At 34.4% G+C, this 13,286-nt stretch overlaps 1 protein-coding gene across 1 annotated transcript in view; it reads right to left on the bottom strand.

Moving 5' to 3' along the window:
- Positions 1–13,286, bottom strand: part of ATM (ATM serine/threonine kinase) — a 57,696-nt gene that overhangs the window by 25,425 nt on the left and 18,985 nt on the right. The window contains exons 28-37 of the mRNA XM_038155778.1: positions 12,186–12,312; positions 10,758–10,957; positions 9,297–9,471; positions 7,572–7,736; positions 7,183–7,315; positions 5,159–5,254; positions 4,295–4,466; positions 3,770–3,911; positions 2,969–3,145; positions 2,453–2,621 (exon numbers count right to left, since the gene is read on the bottom strand). Coding sequence (XP_038011706.1) covers positions 2,453–2,621; positions 2,969–3,145; positions 3,770–3,911; positions 4,295–4,466; positions 5,159–5,254; positions 7,183–7,315; positions 7,572–7,736; positions 9,297–9,471; positions 10,758–10,957; positions 12,186–12,312 — 1,556 coding nt within the window. The remainder of the gene's footprint in view (positions 1–2,452; positions 2,622–2,968; positions 3,146–3,769; positions 3,912–4,294; positions 4,467–5,158; positions 5,255–7,182; positions 7,316–7,571; positions 7,737–9,296; positions 9,472–10,757; positions 10,958–12,185; positions 12,313–13,286) is intronic.

Raw genomic sequence — 13,286 nt, 5'->3', positions numbered from 1 at the left:
AAAGTAATTAATTTTCAGTCAAGAACATAACTAAAAACTTCCTTGAACTGCATTTCCAAAATTAAATTAATAGTCTGTCATAAAATGACAGAAAAAAAGTCTTCTTACATGATGTTAGTGAGATAATAGCAATTTGTACCACAATTTGACGAATTTATCTTTGTATTATTAGTTTATGGATTCTATTTCTTCTTACAGAATTCAGAGATGAACTAACATAATTGCAAAAAGCTCTGTAACAGACCTCTCTCTGGCCATTAGGATTCCACTATGTAAGTTATTCCAAAGTCACAGAAACACTTCTTATTAAACTACTTTACTGCAGATTTTAGATTTTAGAGTGTGTATGGCTACACAAAACCCCATACTTTCCACATACAGGCACATACTTTCAAAGAATCTATGTTTCCATGTGTTGCTTCTGGATTAAAACAAAAAACAGATGGCTACAGGTTGTGTTCTGGTGATTGGGTTAATAATTTCTTCATTCCTCTGGTCATTTCTGAATTACCAATTGCAAGGAGCAAGAAATAGGGAGCACACAAGCAAAGGTTTGATTACTATTACATTACAGTAAGGTGCAGAAGTAACAATTTCCTTTAAAGAAAGCAAAAGCCACATTAAAAATGTATCTGGGCATTTTTTGTGTTCCAACAAACAGAAATGAATGTGTTCAGAAACATTTGACTCTCCCATGTCTAGCTGCTTGTTTTATATAATTTGATCCTGATGGACTGGAATGAAATTTATCTATATTTTCTAGGAAGAGTTTTCTCCTTGTTTTCACAGGATAACAGATTCTCCTTGAGGATGACTAAAATTTTTGTTCCGAATACTAATGTTCTGTCACTCCAGTTTTGGAATTAACAGATCTTTGCACTGCTGGCTACTGCACCTCCACTTCATCTGTAAACAATCTGTCATACAATGAGCTGTGCGCTACTTCATGGTTTTGGGTATTTTTTTTTTTATTACCAGGACAGTTTTTCATTTGGAGAACTCCATTTAAATCTTCTGTATGTCTTTCCTTTTTTTAAATTTTTAAAATTTTTTTTATTTATTGCCTCAGTAAGATTCCCTGCATAGAATTCTTTTTAGGAAGAATTTCTTCACAGAAGGGGTGATTAGACACTGGACTTCCCAGGGGGGTGGTGGAGTCACTGTCCCTGGAGGTGTTGAAGGAAAGACTGGATGTGGCTCTCAGTGCAATGTGTAGTTGATGTGGCAGTGTTCATCCACAGGTTGGACTCGATGATCTCAGAGATCTTTTCCAAACGAACTGATTGTGGTTCTATGAATCACAGTGTTTGAAGGGGTCTCCATCATTTGCTCACTGGTATTGTTGAACTAACTGCAAGTTTCTAGAACTTGGAAAAATCTCTTCTTTTTTTCTTTTTTTTAACATTTTGGGTCACCCTGTACATCTGAGCATAAATTTGTGAGTTTTAGAAAGAGCTTGTTACCTGAATTCAAAAATGTGAAAGAATACTGTTCCAGTATTTCAGTCCATGCTAGTGAGCATCCAAGAAAATACTTTAAAATACACCTAGCATGATTAGGGTCATTTATACCACTCTCAGTAAAAACTGCAATATTAAGGGCTCCCCTTCCTCTCCGGCAACCTGAAGCTTGCATGACTTGCCTGGAGAGAGACTGCAGGACACTGTACAGACCCTTTTTTTCAGTGATCTGTCACTGAGCAAGGGAGTTAGAAGATACAGCACAGTAGCTACTGCACAAAAAAAAAAACCCAAACCAAACTAAAAACCAAACCTACTCTAACCTGAAGTTACTGTATTTTTTTCAGCTCCTGAAAAAAAGTGCATGTACCATTCCTGCCATTTAACAACAAAGATCTTCCTTTTACACAGATTTCTGCTAAATTCAACCATAATCTAATTGGAAAGGACATGAACAGTTCATTTAATGGTGAACTTACTGTCTTTCTCACATTCTGGTGCAGCTCTTTTGGTTACAGCTTCTTTTTATTTTCCTGGAATGGAAAGGTCTTCTGAATGTATAGGAAGACCATTAACAATATTAGGCAGCACTTAAAGCAAGGGTTAGTCTTTTTCAAGGGGAAAATTCCGGTGAAAACTGCTTTTTATTGCTCTTGTTTGAGTAAGAGAGGAATTTACCTCCCCATCAGTCATTTTAAAAGACAGTCCATGACTCAGTCTTGCAGTACTTAACATTGGATAACATCTAAATTCAGCAAGTACTAAACATTATCCAGTCATGAATAAAAAACCAAGGTAGACAGAAGATACTTCTTGGGAGCTGCCAATGAACACTTCCAAATTATTGGTATCTCCATCAAAAAAGATCAGTTGGGCAGAAGCTTCTAAATTCTGCCGGCCTACAAGTGCACATCATACATTTGATATCAGAAGATAGTTTTTTCACAACCAGAATTCCTCTTTTAGCTGAAACAAAAATATTATGGCATTACCTGAATCAGAATTTGGAGTACATCTACTAGATGAGGCAAATTTGCAACAGGCTGCAAAAAACTTCTGGATATGAAGTGACAAAAGATTTCTCCAAGATTCTTCTGAGTCATGAAGAAGGATATCATGAATCAGGTAAGGAAGCAAAGTTTGACACAAGTCTGTTTTCACCTAGGAAATAATAATGCATAGCAGCTGCTAAGAAAGAAATGCTTTTTGGTTGTCTTTCTCAGGTCACAACCAAACTCACAACTGCCCAAACAAACATGTAATGCTTGAGAAAGAACACACAAACCACTCAACAGGGCTATGCTGGCATTCACTTAAAGCAGCCATATAAAGTTCACCTATGTTTGCAATTATCTCTCAAATCCTGTATTTTAAGAGTACCCACAATATATGATCACAAAGGCCCTGAATTATTTAATAGCAGAAATTACTACTTGCTATCAAGATGAGTAATCACATTTTTTGTGCATGACAGTGCACATAGTGTGCAAATGTATGATTTAGCTCACCTCACACAGTGGCTTCATCAACTGGAGAACTTCATTTTTCACACCTCCACTGTCCAGTATTGAACTAGTGAGGTGCTTGATCCAGGTCTCATGACTTTCTCCCAGAGGAATCCACAGGTTTGTGTCATCCAATCTTTCTAAAGTAGCCTCTGTATCATTAGCAGACACTACAAGAAACTACAAGAAAAATATACATATTGCAAATATAAAAAAATTCTATGGCATTTTAAAAAGCCATACTGCAATGCACACATTCAAACACAGTAACTATTACTGGTCCTTCAGTTGATTAACAATATCAATTTTGTTCATGCAAATGTAAAGTTTTCCAAGGAAATCTGACAGTATTAAAAAGAAAATTTTACTGGTGATATCAACAAGATCACATTAGGCATCACATTTAATTTACAAATAAAAAGATTGAAAATTAGTAAATGTCTGATCTATGCACTTTTAATTATACACTTTTTTTCTGATTTATTTTCCACCATTTTTCACATCAAATAACATTGGAATCCTGAGAATGTATTAGGTAATCAAAAATTGTCTGTCTAAATGAAAGCACACAGCTTTCTAATGTCAAAATAGTAATTTCCTATGTGAAGGGAAAGCTGCAAATGGTAAAATAGAAATGAGAAACAGACATACAAAAGCAATCAGATTTTCAATTATATTGATGCCAAATCCGGCATTTATCAAAGCCTACCTCAAACATCTTTTCAAATTCCCTTTTTAAAAAAGATAGATATTCCTTTTTTTTGCTACTCCATATGCCATGCATATAAGGTGTATCAGAAGTACCTTTTTCCTGGATGTTCTGAAAGGCTGTAGATAGATTAACATGGGATCAGCTTTACTTTTATAAACTTCCCAAAATTCATTGCCAGTCTTGGTGGCTAATATGTTCTTCAAACAGGAAACAGCAGCAGCTCTAACATCAATACTGAAAAAAGAACATTCAAAACATTGTTGTCATTAATTTCATTCAGTTATTTGATTTTCAAAACCACCTTTGTAAGTACACAAGATAAATAATTCCACCATTTACGGTGCCATTGCATGTTTTTTTACAGAAAAAAGCCTGAGTATTTACTCCAGAGCACTGCTATCCTCTACAGCACAGAGGAAACTCTCTGGCTTGCATCCTACTAGAGAATTTCTAGGAAGCATCTAAGATTGACTGGGTAAAAAATCTGAGCCTTGGAGAAGCGCATGGGTGGTTATTAAGAACACTTTCAGAGAGTTACTCTGAGGTGATCTGAACAATGTGCAACTTAATAGCTCCTATATTGCTTTTGAGTTAGCTAAATAAATAAGTATACTCACCAATTATCTGTTAAAGCAGTGTTTATTTGAATTAACATTATGAAGACACACTGAAGTTTTCTATCTTCAAGTAAATCTGCTGCTCTAGAATCCAGTGCATTTTCAGCCCGCTGAAGAGCAGTGGTGGAGAAATCCATGGGACCTATTTCTCCCAAGCAACTTCCAACAGCCTCTGCAAATGCATGTCATTTTATAGTCTTTCTGTAGTCTTATGCATTTTAAAACAAAGTCTCAGCCTACTTTTAGAACTGAAACTGTAATGGGGTAAAAAGCAGTAAACATTTATAAATAATCACTTAAGGAGCTTTATGATTAAAATTACATGTGAACAAATTTTGCAGCTTAAGACTCATAAATATTATAGTTATGCTTTTTAACTCAATTTTCTAGGAGTGCCTATGGCTCTGGATTTTCCAGCTTATATCAGATATGTCTTTTATGTTTGTCTCTGCCAGAAACTGGTAAATGGAAAAGGTCAGAATTACTAATTTTTAGTCCCTAAAGGGTATGGTAAATACAAACAGAAGCCTGTGTGAGCACTACCAGCAGACTGCAAACTCAGTAAGAATTAATCTGTATTTTACATAAAAATCTGTATCAATGTGTTCCTCATTTGCTTTCCAGACAAAGTATTTTATCAAAACACACAACAACTGAAAAAAAATAAAACAAAGAAGTGACCTTGAAAATAATTTTTAACAAGGGATGTTAAATGTTCATTAGAAAAAACCCTGCTCTTTTGTTCATACTCTGCAGTGTGTTGAAGTGGAAAGCACAGTGGGAAGTAACACTGAGAACAACCACAGTTTCAGTCTGGTGTTTGCAATGACAGCCATAATTTACTTGTGGGTCTAATTAACTTACCCAGCACTGCTTTTTCTCCTGTATGGTTAACTGCCATCTTGGACAGCTGCAGTAAGCTCACCACCAATTTCACTATTACAGAATCTTCTGGCTTTTCTATCATTCAGAAAGAAAAATAGATGCCAAGCATGTCAGTATATTTGTAACATGAAGTTATAAGAAGAAAACATTGCTTCAGTGAAGCAATGAAGTTATAAGAAGAAAAGTTATAAGAAGAAAACATTGCTTCAGTGCCTTTTACCTACAAATGTCAATATGCATTATTAATGCTGAAGCAAGATGGTATTAAATAGTACATCAACTAAATTACTGATTTTTCTTACTCATCATGGCTTGGAAAAAATGTCTGTGTATTTGAATAAGCCAAAGAATCCCCCAAACTAGAATGCACCTGGGCTATTATTTTCAGTGTTTTGATGTAAAAATGATAACTAAATTCATGAAATATTAGCATAAGTTGGTGTAAGAATGCTATTTGAAATAGTGAAGGCATACTATGTGGCTCTACTGACAGCCCCTAAGCTAATGTCATCATTCTGTTCAAAATCTGAACCCAAGGAATACCTCAAAATTAGGCTTTCTGTCAGGAATTTTTAAGAATTTGATTAGCTTTCAGTTGACAAACTAACTTTGCTAAATTATAATTCTCAAAATGAGTATTTCCTCACATATTTGCTCCCTGCCGGAGGTCTTTTTTTAAAATAAATATTCCAAACAAAATGGTCTAGGAAAAAAATATGATAATTTGCCAGTGTAATGAAGGAAAAAAAATCCAAGAAAGCAGTACTTTTAAAAGAAGTACTGACTGGAGTGCAAACCTGGAATCAGACTTTATGCTTACCTGATAGCTTTAGAAAAATTAATACACAGACTAATAGACTTGTAAGTGCTGAACAGAATTTTATTATAAGGCAAAAGCCTCATTAAGCTTGCCAGCCCATCTCCAGCAAAGCAAGAAAAAATACTTCTCAGGTTTTGCCTGAACACATTTTTATACCTAATAGTCTCTATAAAAGATGTCCAACTCCTTTTAAGGTCAGTTATGTTGTTAATCTTCATAGTAAGTAGTAGTAAGTGCCATGGTGAATCTATTTTGAAGAAATTACATGGTTTCTCTTGTATAACTGCTCCCAGATTATTTAATCTGTTCTTGTACTGTGATAAAAGTGTTAAGCACTCCCTACTATGCTTCATCATTTCATTCACCAGTTCATACAGCTCTAACTATTCCTACTCAATCTCTTTTCCAATCTCACAAGGCTCTCCTCTCATGGAAGTTGTTCCACACAAGCTTGTTGCCCTTTCACCAACTCTGTTCAAAGAGAGTTATTTGTAAAATTGTACATGTGGGGATGTGGGGGCCAAAATGCACTTGCACCGTGGCCTTACAACATTACAATTCTTATCCAAATTTTACTTTGTACTTGTTTACAATTAATCATATAATCTCTTCTTATCTTCCTGTCACGCACACAAGCTGATGAAGACTTGATGGAGAGGAGAAAAGTGAAATGGTCTGGCACAATTATCTGAAAACCAAACCAGGAAGGAACTGAGTCTGCACTGAGGGCTGAAATACAATCTTGGTACATTCAACTAATCTAAATCCTACTATTTGTTCAGAGAGTTTTACTTTCTAACATGCCTTTAATAAATTGAAACTTTGTTTCATTTAAAAGAGTAGGGAGATTCATATATAAGAAAATGCATTAAGCAACCACAAATCAATATACTTCTACATTATCCCGGTCACTCAAAATCATACATGACCCATGCCAAATGTCTGAAGGATATTTAATCCTCTCTGCCATGTAACACCTCATCTATTAATTTATAATTCACTTTGCTAAAGATATTTTTGATGTTGCATCATAAATGTCAAACTTGTGTGTCAAATTATAATTTGATTACATTGTTAAACACACAAAAAATAAAACATTCCATGTCAAATTAGAATAGGGTACATCACTAAACACCTAAAACCAGGTAGAAAAGAAATAGAACACATAATCAGATATCAGTACCCTGGAAAATCTTCAGGAGATCCTTCATCTGATCTTTATACTGTTCCAACTTTTTGCGTAAATCATACAGTCCTTCAAGCCGTGTCAAGGGCAGTGAATCACAAACCCCAACTGAGAGAAAGTGATTAATTTCCTGCAAAACAACATTGCATTAAGCACAAATAGCATACAAGTAAAGGCTTCAGGTAAAGAAGTGGCTCTAAGCAAGTTGACAATATGGATGCAAAGTAAAAATGGAGACCTACAAGTATCTCCATGGCTGAAACCAGCAATAAAAGAATCCACATGTCTCATTTAAACTTAAACCATAGTTAGAAAATTATTCTTCTGTGGAAAGTTTGCATTACAAAAAATACGCTGCTATTAGATGTATTTTAAAATGTAATTACCTCCAAAAGAGAATATGGTCCTTTACTGTATTTTATTTTCTGTTGAGTTGCTCGCAGATCTTTAAAAGCGGGGTATTCAGGAAAAGGATCTAAGCACTTGATTGCTTGGTACAGACTTTCATTATCCTTATTATCTATCACCAGGTATTTCAACAAGCCTAGGACCTGAACATAAAAAGTAAATGAAAACCAAAAAAGACAGAGGAACATTTTTGAGCCGTATTTCTTATTCAGGTTATAAAGTTTGTATTTGTCTAAGTTTCATTGAACTAGTAAGATAATTTATTTACACTGTTAAAAGTTGTAAGATTATTAGAGGTGTGGGAAAACCACAGATACATTCTAAAATGGTGCAGCATTTTTGCTCTTCCTCCTCCCAAACAGAAACCAAAGCTTTTACTATCCCAGACTGCAGTTTTGCTCTGTCTTTTGATGAAGCTGATTTCAAATGCTGGCCAATATGATCTCTATGATATTCACAATGATTTAACAACACACTGCACCCAAGCATTTCTGGAGTTATTAGGACTTTCCTGTTCTCACTAAAGTGCTGGTAATTTGGAATTTAGACAAACGCCTATATATCATACCTTACTACCCAAATCATTGAACTCTGGCAGAATTTGTATAACAACATACCTGTAACTTGAATAAATGTCAATGGGGTACCATACTTTCTTTGGAGAAACATTGTGTTTATGCTTTACTTAAAAATCAATGCAACTGGATATTAAATCCAAGCACCTCTGGGGTGAGGGTTCATCATCTAAATGATGAGGGTTTTATTTGAAACTTTTATTTACTTGAAAATTATTAACTAGCCTCCACTCAATGCTAGAAGAAAAAAATACCAAGAAGAAACTGAAAAGTGATCACTAGAGGGTGGGCATCCCTGCAGGAGTATGATATGAGAAGGTTTCACATTTGACATCAGTTCCAATTCAGTTCAGATAAATTTCTGTCCCCACTTTGTTCCTACCCAGGGATACTCTGACAGGTGGCCTTTGCAGATGTGCATGTGCAGGTGTTTACACAGACATATTGTAAATCTGATCACAATCCAGAAGCTGTGAAACAAGACTGCCAGGTTATTTCCAGCTGGGTTGGCACAGCCCTCTAGCTGAACTGGAAGTTCAATGAGGACAGCACAGGGTTGCAGTGCAACCATGCAGATGCCTATGGTACAGTGGAATCAGATTAAGCCAGAAGGCAACACGAGGACTGAAGTGCAACAGGCACACTCTTCTGACCTACAGCTACTAATTGTGAATCTCTGAATCCTCTTATATTTCCACCCCCAGCAAAATGCACATAAAAAGCAACACTAGAGGGGAAACAATGCTTGTCACACAACATAAACTGCTTTGTTTCCCTTTAATAAATAAATAGCTGAACTACTGAAATCTACTCTCTGCACACATTTCCTTTTTGTCCTTTAGACACCTTGTACCAAAGGTCTTCATCATATAAATCATCCACAGAGTTTTTTAAGGAGTTGCTTAGCTGCTTGATGTGCTGTTTGGCAAAACAGTAGAACCAAAAGTGAAGTTGCATTTAAAAAAATTAAGGGCACAGTGTTACATCCAAAATAACAGTTTTTATATAAATCTCCAAAGCATAGGAAAAAGGAATTAAAATTGAACACGAGTACGGATAAAGCCTTAAGAACAGTGAACATGAACTGGAAAACTAACAAGTAAGGCATAAGCAGCATCACAAAACTACCTGTTCCTGAATCTGAGACTGGTCCATGGCAAGAGGTATCAGAGTTCCTACAATAACATGAAGGTGGGTCTCCAGAGCATCACTGCAACATGTGACTGCTGTGTGGCAAACATGATGCAGCAGATCACAGCAGAGCGAGAAGCTGCGCATGGATATGTCTCTGATTACGATGGGTCTGTGACAGGAAACAAAGTGGAATTAAAGAAATACAAATTGGCACTGTCTCAAGTATCAACATTTTATATATCTAGGAATAATAAGGGAAAAGGAGAAGGAAGGACTAATTTATTCTAAACTTTAAAATTTATCAACTCAATGAATCAGCTCTAAAGACTTAGCTCAGGAGGCACAGAGAAACTGAAACACAGTGAATGTGACTGATCACTTTAGAAAATGGAATAAAATCTTGTTAAAAAATATACAAAAAGAAAATAAAATCCCCAGAAAGATTTTAGATTATTATTTGTCAGGACAATCTTGACAGAAGCAGAAAAAAATGGAAAACATGCTCTCTGAATCCTCCTCTAAAATGACCATTACTTTAAAAAAAATTAGCTTATAAAGGACACATGGAGATTATGTAATGCAGCTTCCTCCCTTAAGCAGTGTCAGCTTCAAATTCATATCATATCAAGTTCTCAGAGTTTTATTGAGCTGAATTCTTAGGTTCCTCTGAAAGGAAGTGCTGCTCTCCAGTGCATCTGCAGCCCTTGCCCCACTTGAGTGTTCAATACAAGAATAATAACGCCATAATAATGGCATTCACTATAAAATCCACACATCTCTTCAACATCTCAGGGTATGAAATGCTTCAAACCAGCCAAGGAATCAATTTGTACATACACTCAGAGATATGTAGGCTAATAACTGGCTGGGAAACCCCAAGTTAAAGCTCAAGTAAGAAAGCATCAGTAATCTTCTTATGCAAAAGGTAAGAATCCCACTTAAATTTTAACCTGATGAAGGACCAGTTTTCTCAATCTGAAGGCAAGCTAACGTAACGTGTACAATTCTCACTTTGTTATAGGTACTTGGGGTGAGAATGTAAATGTCAACACTCTTATTAACTTAATAAGCACATTTTATTTGACATGTGCTTACTTTGCACTTAACTCCACATTTTTAATTTTTCTCCCATATGACTTAAATCCCAAAACACCCTGTCATGAAAATCTCCTAACACTGCTTACTTCTACAATTTGATAGCCTATTATAGATACAAAACCTGCAATATGGCAAACATCTAAATAGATGTTTTGCTAGCACAAAGCATTCCATATTTTAGTAAGAGTTCTATGTGTAAATTCTGAAATTATAAAAGAATAGCAACTTAATTTTTAATTTTAGCAAATTGTAATTCATTCTACAGATTAATGAACATATGCTAGCAGTATCAGAATGTAAGATTACAGGAGCAAGGGAGCACAGACAGGAAGAACTAGAGATAATTACTTTGTTTACCTGCTGTTGATGTGGTGAATCAGGGTGTAAATTACATCTCTGAGGACAAAAGCCCAGGCTCCTCCTAAACTGTCTTTGATCTCTTTGAGTAACAGACCAACAAACAAGTGATAAATTATAAGAACTCGGTGTTTCTTATACATGTTTTTTGTTTCTGATGCATGCTTACAAAGAGCTAGAAGGATTTTCTGGAATGAATCCTAAAAATTAATAAAATATGTGTAAAAAAAATTATTCATAATGTCAATACAGATATCAAGAAAAAACTTTAAAAAATTTAAAGCCTAACATGGGCAGCTTCATTATTTTTATTGCTTTAAACAAACAAAAGACCTCCAGAGAAACCAATTCTCCAAACAGGACTATAAGCCATATATACTTCTTCATTTTCCTTTCTTTATTCCCCCCACATGAAATATGCTATGCCATTTTTGCAGAAAGCCAAACAGTGACGGCAATGTCTATCAACAGAGAAACATCAAGTACAACCAGTGAAAACATCAGGTAAGAATTCAACCTGTATTTCTTCAAACATAATGTTCATGTGTGCAAGATGCACTATTTCACAGAACACACCTCTACAGGCTGCAACTGTTAAAACTGTAAACATATAAAACACTAGGCAGGCAGTGTAACATTTTAAAAAACTTATTGCACTGGCTGGCAATATTAACTTTTACACTCAAAAAATTTAGATAAAACACGGTTCAGAAAAGTTTTTTTCCTATTTTTAGATTATTTATAGGTAGACAAAGGAAGCTGTTGACAACATAAGCAATAAACCAGCATAATTTTTAACAGATACGTTTATAAGGAACAAACTTAGAAGACAGTAATATATTTATGATTTATTGCAAGGCTGTATAATTTTTTATGTCTTCATATTTGTGTTTAACAAATGAAAATCAAGTGTCAAAAAATATCCCTAAGTATAAAATTTCACACTGTTAGTAAAAGTAAGTAAATTTTATATTTTAATTGTAGGCTATATTTAATTTCAATTGGCCAAGTATAATTATTTTAGAACATTCTTCAAACACGTCACAAATACGCCACGTTCTAAACTGTGTCTGGTACACAGAGATTTTAAAATAAAAACCTTTAAAATAATCTACTCTACTTTATATGTATTATATAATGCATTTAATTACATAATTTACACAGTTATATAAGACATATTACATACATAATATAATAATTAATGAAGTAATATAATTATATAATGTACATAACTCTGTGCGTGAATTAAGACCATCTTCCACTTCAAAAGGCAAACAAATTAATAGAAAAGGGTCTAAGGTTGTTAATTTTCTTCACACAGAAATGATGAAAGTGTCTAATTTAACTAAAGGGTACCCATAATAGAAATTTTGCATTCTACAGGAAATAAATTCATCATTTTCTTACATCATACATCATCATACTTACAGGGCTTTTAGAAAGAACTGCTATAATACTTTTTAATTTGCTTTTATGACAGTTGCTAATATAGTCCAAGGTTGCCTTAATCACATAAGATGGAAAATGAGGAGGATTAGGAGCAGGATCCAGTTCTCTAAGTGAATAAAAAAGAGATTTATATTTTTCTTCTCAAAAGTCAAACCACTTGTATTTAATACAGTAATTCTTGATGTATAAACACATTAATTCCTAGAAAATACCTGCTTTCAGTAAGAAGCATCAAAAGCATCCAGAAAAGTGACATGCATCTTCTTTTGTATCTGCTTCTTGTTCCTCTATGGTAGCTTTCAAAACTGCACTTTCTAAACATTCTTTTACTTTTTTTTGAGACATCATATTGTTAAAAGCCCACACATCTGTCTCATCTAAGGTACTTAGCACAAAAACCTAATTACAATTCTTGGGTAAATCTTCTGCATTTTGTAATTGTGGGAACGATTTGGTTGAGGAAAAACAGGATAGTGAAATTTTCTGGGACCTCAAAAAGGAAAGAAATGCATCACTGTAGCAGTAAAAGCACATAAACTAAGTTTCATCACTCTTATTCTTACCATTTCCTTCTTAAAAAGAAGAGCTTTGTTTACAAGCAGGCACCACAGTTTGTTAATAAACTCACTGCAAAAAAATTCTTAGAAGAGTTTTTAAATTCTCAGCCATTTAACTTTTGGCAGATTTTTCGAGAAATGCTTTGGACTCTTTAAATTTACTATTTTCACAATAAAGGTATCTTCTTCAAGAACTTTACAAAATGCAATGTTTTTCCAAAAAGTCTGTATCTGAACATAAAAATCTGGAAAATTACTATGCAAATAGGGATATTTTAGGACAAAAAACAAAGAGTGAAAAGGTAATAAGCATGAAGATACTTATGGCACTAGGCTATTTCTATTAATTAGAATTAATAGAATTATTAATTATTATTAATTAATTATTAATTCTATTAATAATTTCTATTAATTAGGAATTTTTTTAATTGGCATTGTTTAACCAATCTCCTTACCAAAGACAGGAGCTGCCACTGCAAGAACCACTAAGAAACTGTTCACTTTCCCTCTCCATGACTTCAAG

This window comes from Motacilla alba, chromosome 1 (assembly GCF_015832195.1).
Source record: "Motacilla alba alba isolate MOTALB_02 chromosome 1, Motacilla_alba_V1.0_pri, whole genome shotgun sequence".
Classification (NCBI taxonomy): domain Eukaryota; kingdom Metazoa; phylum Chordata; class Aves; order Passeriformes; family Motacillidae; genus Motacilla; species Motacilla alba.
This window is presented reverse-complemented; position numbering and strand designations above follow the sequence as displayed.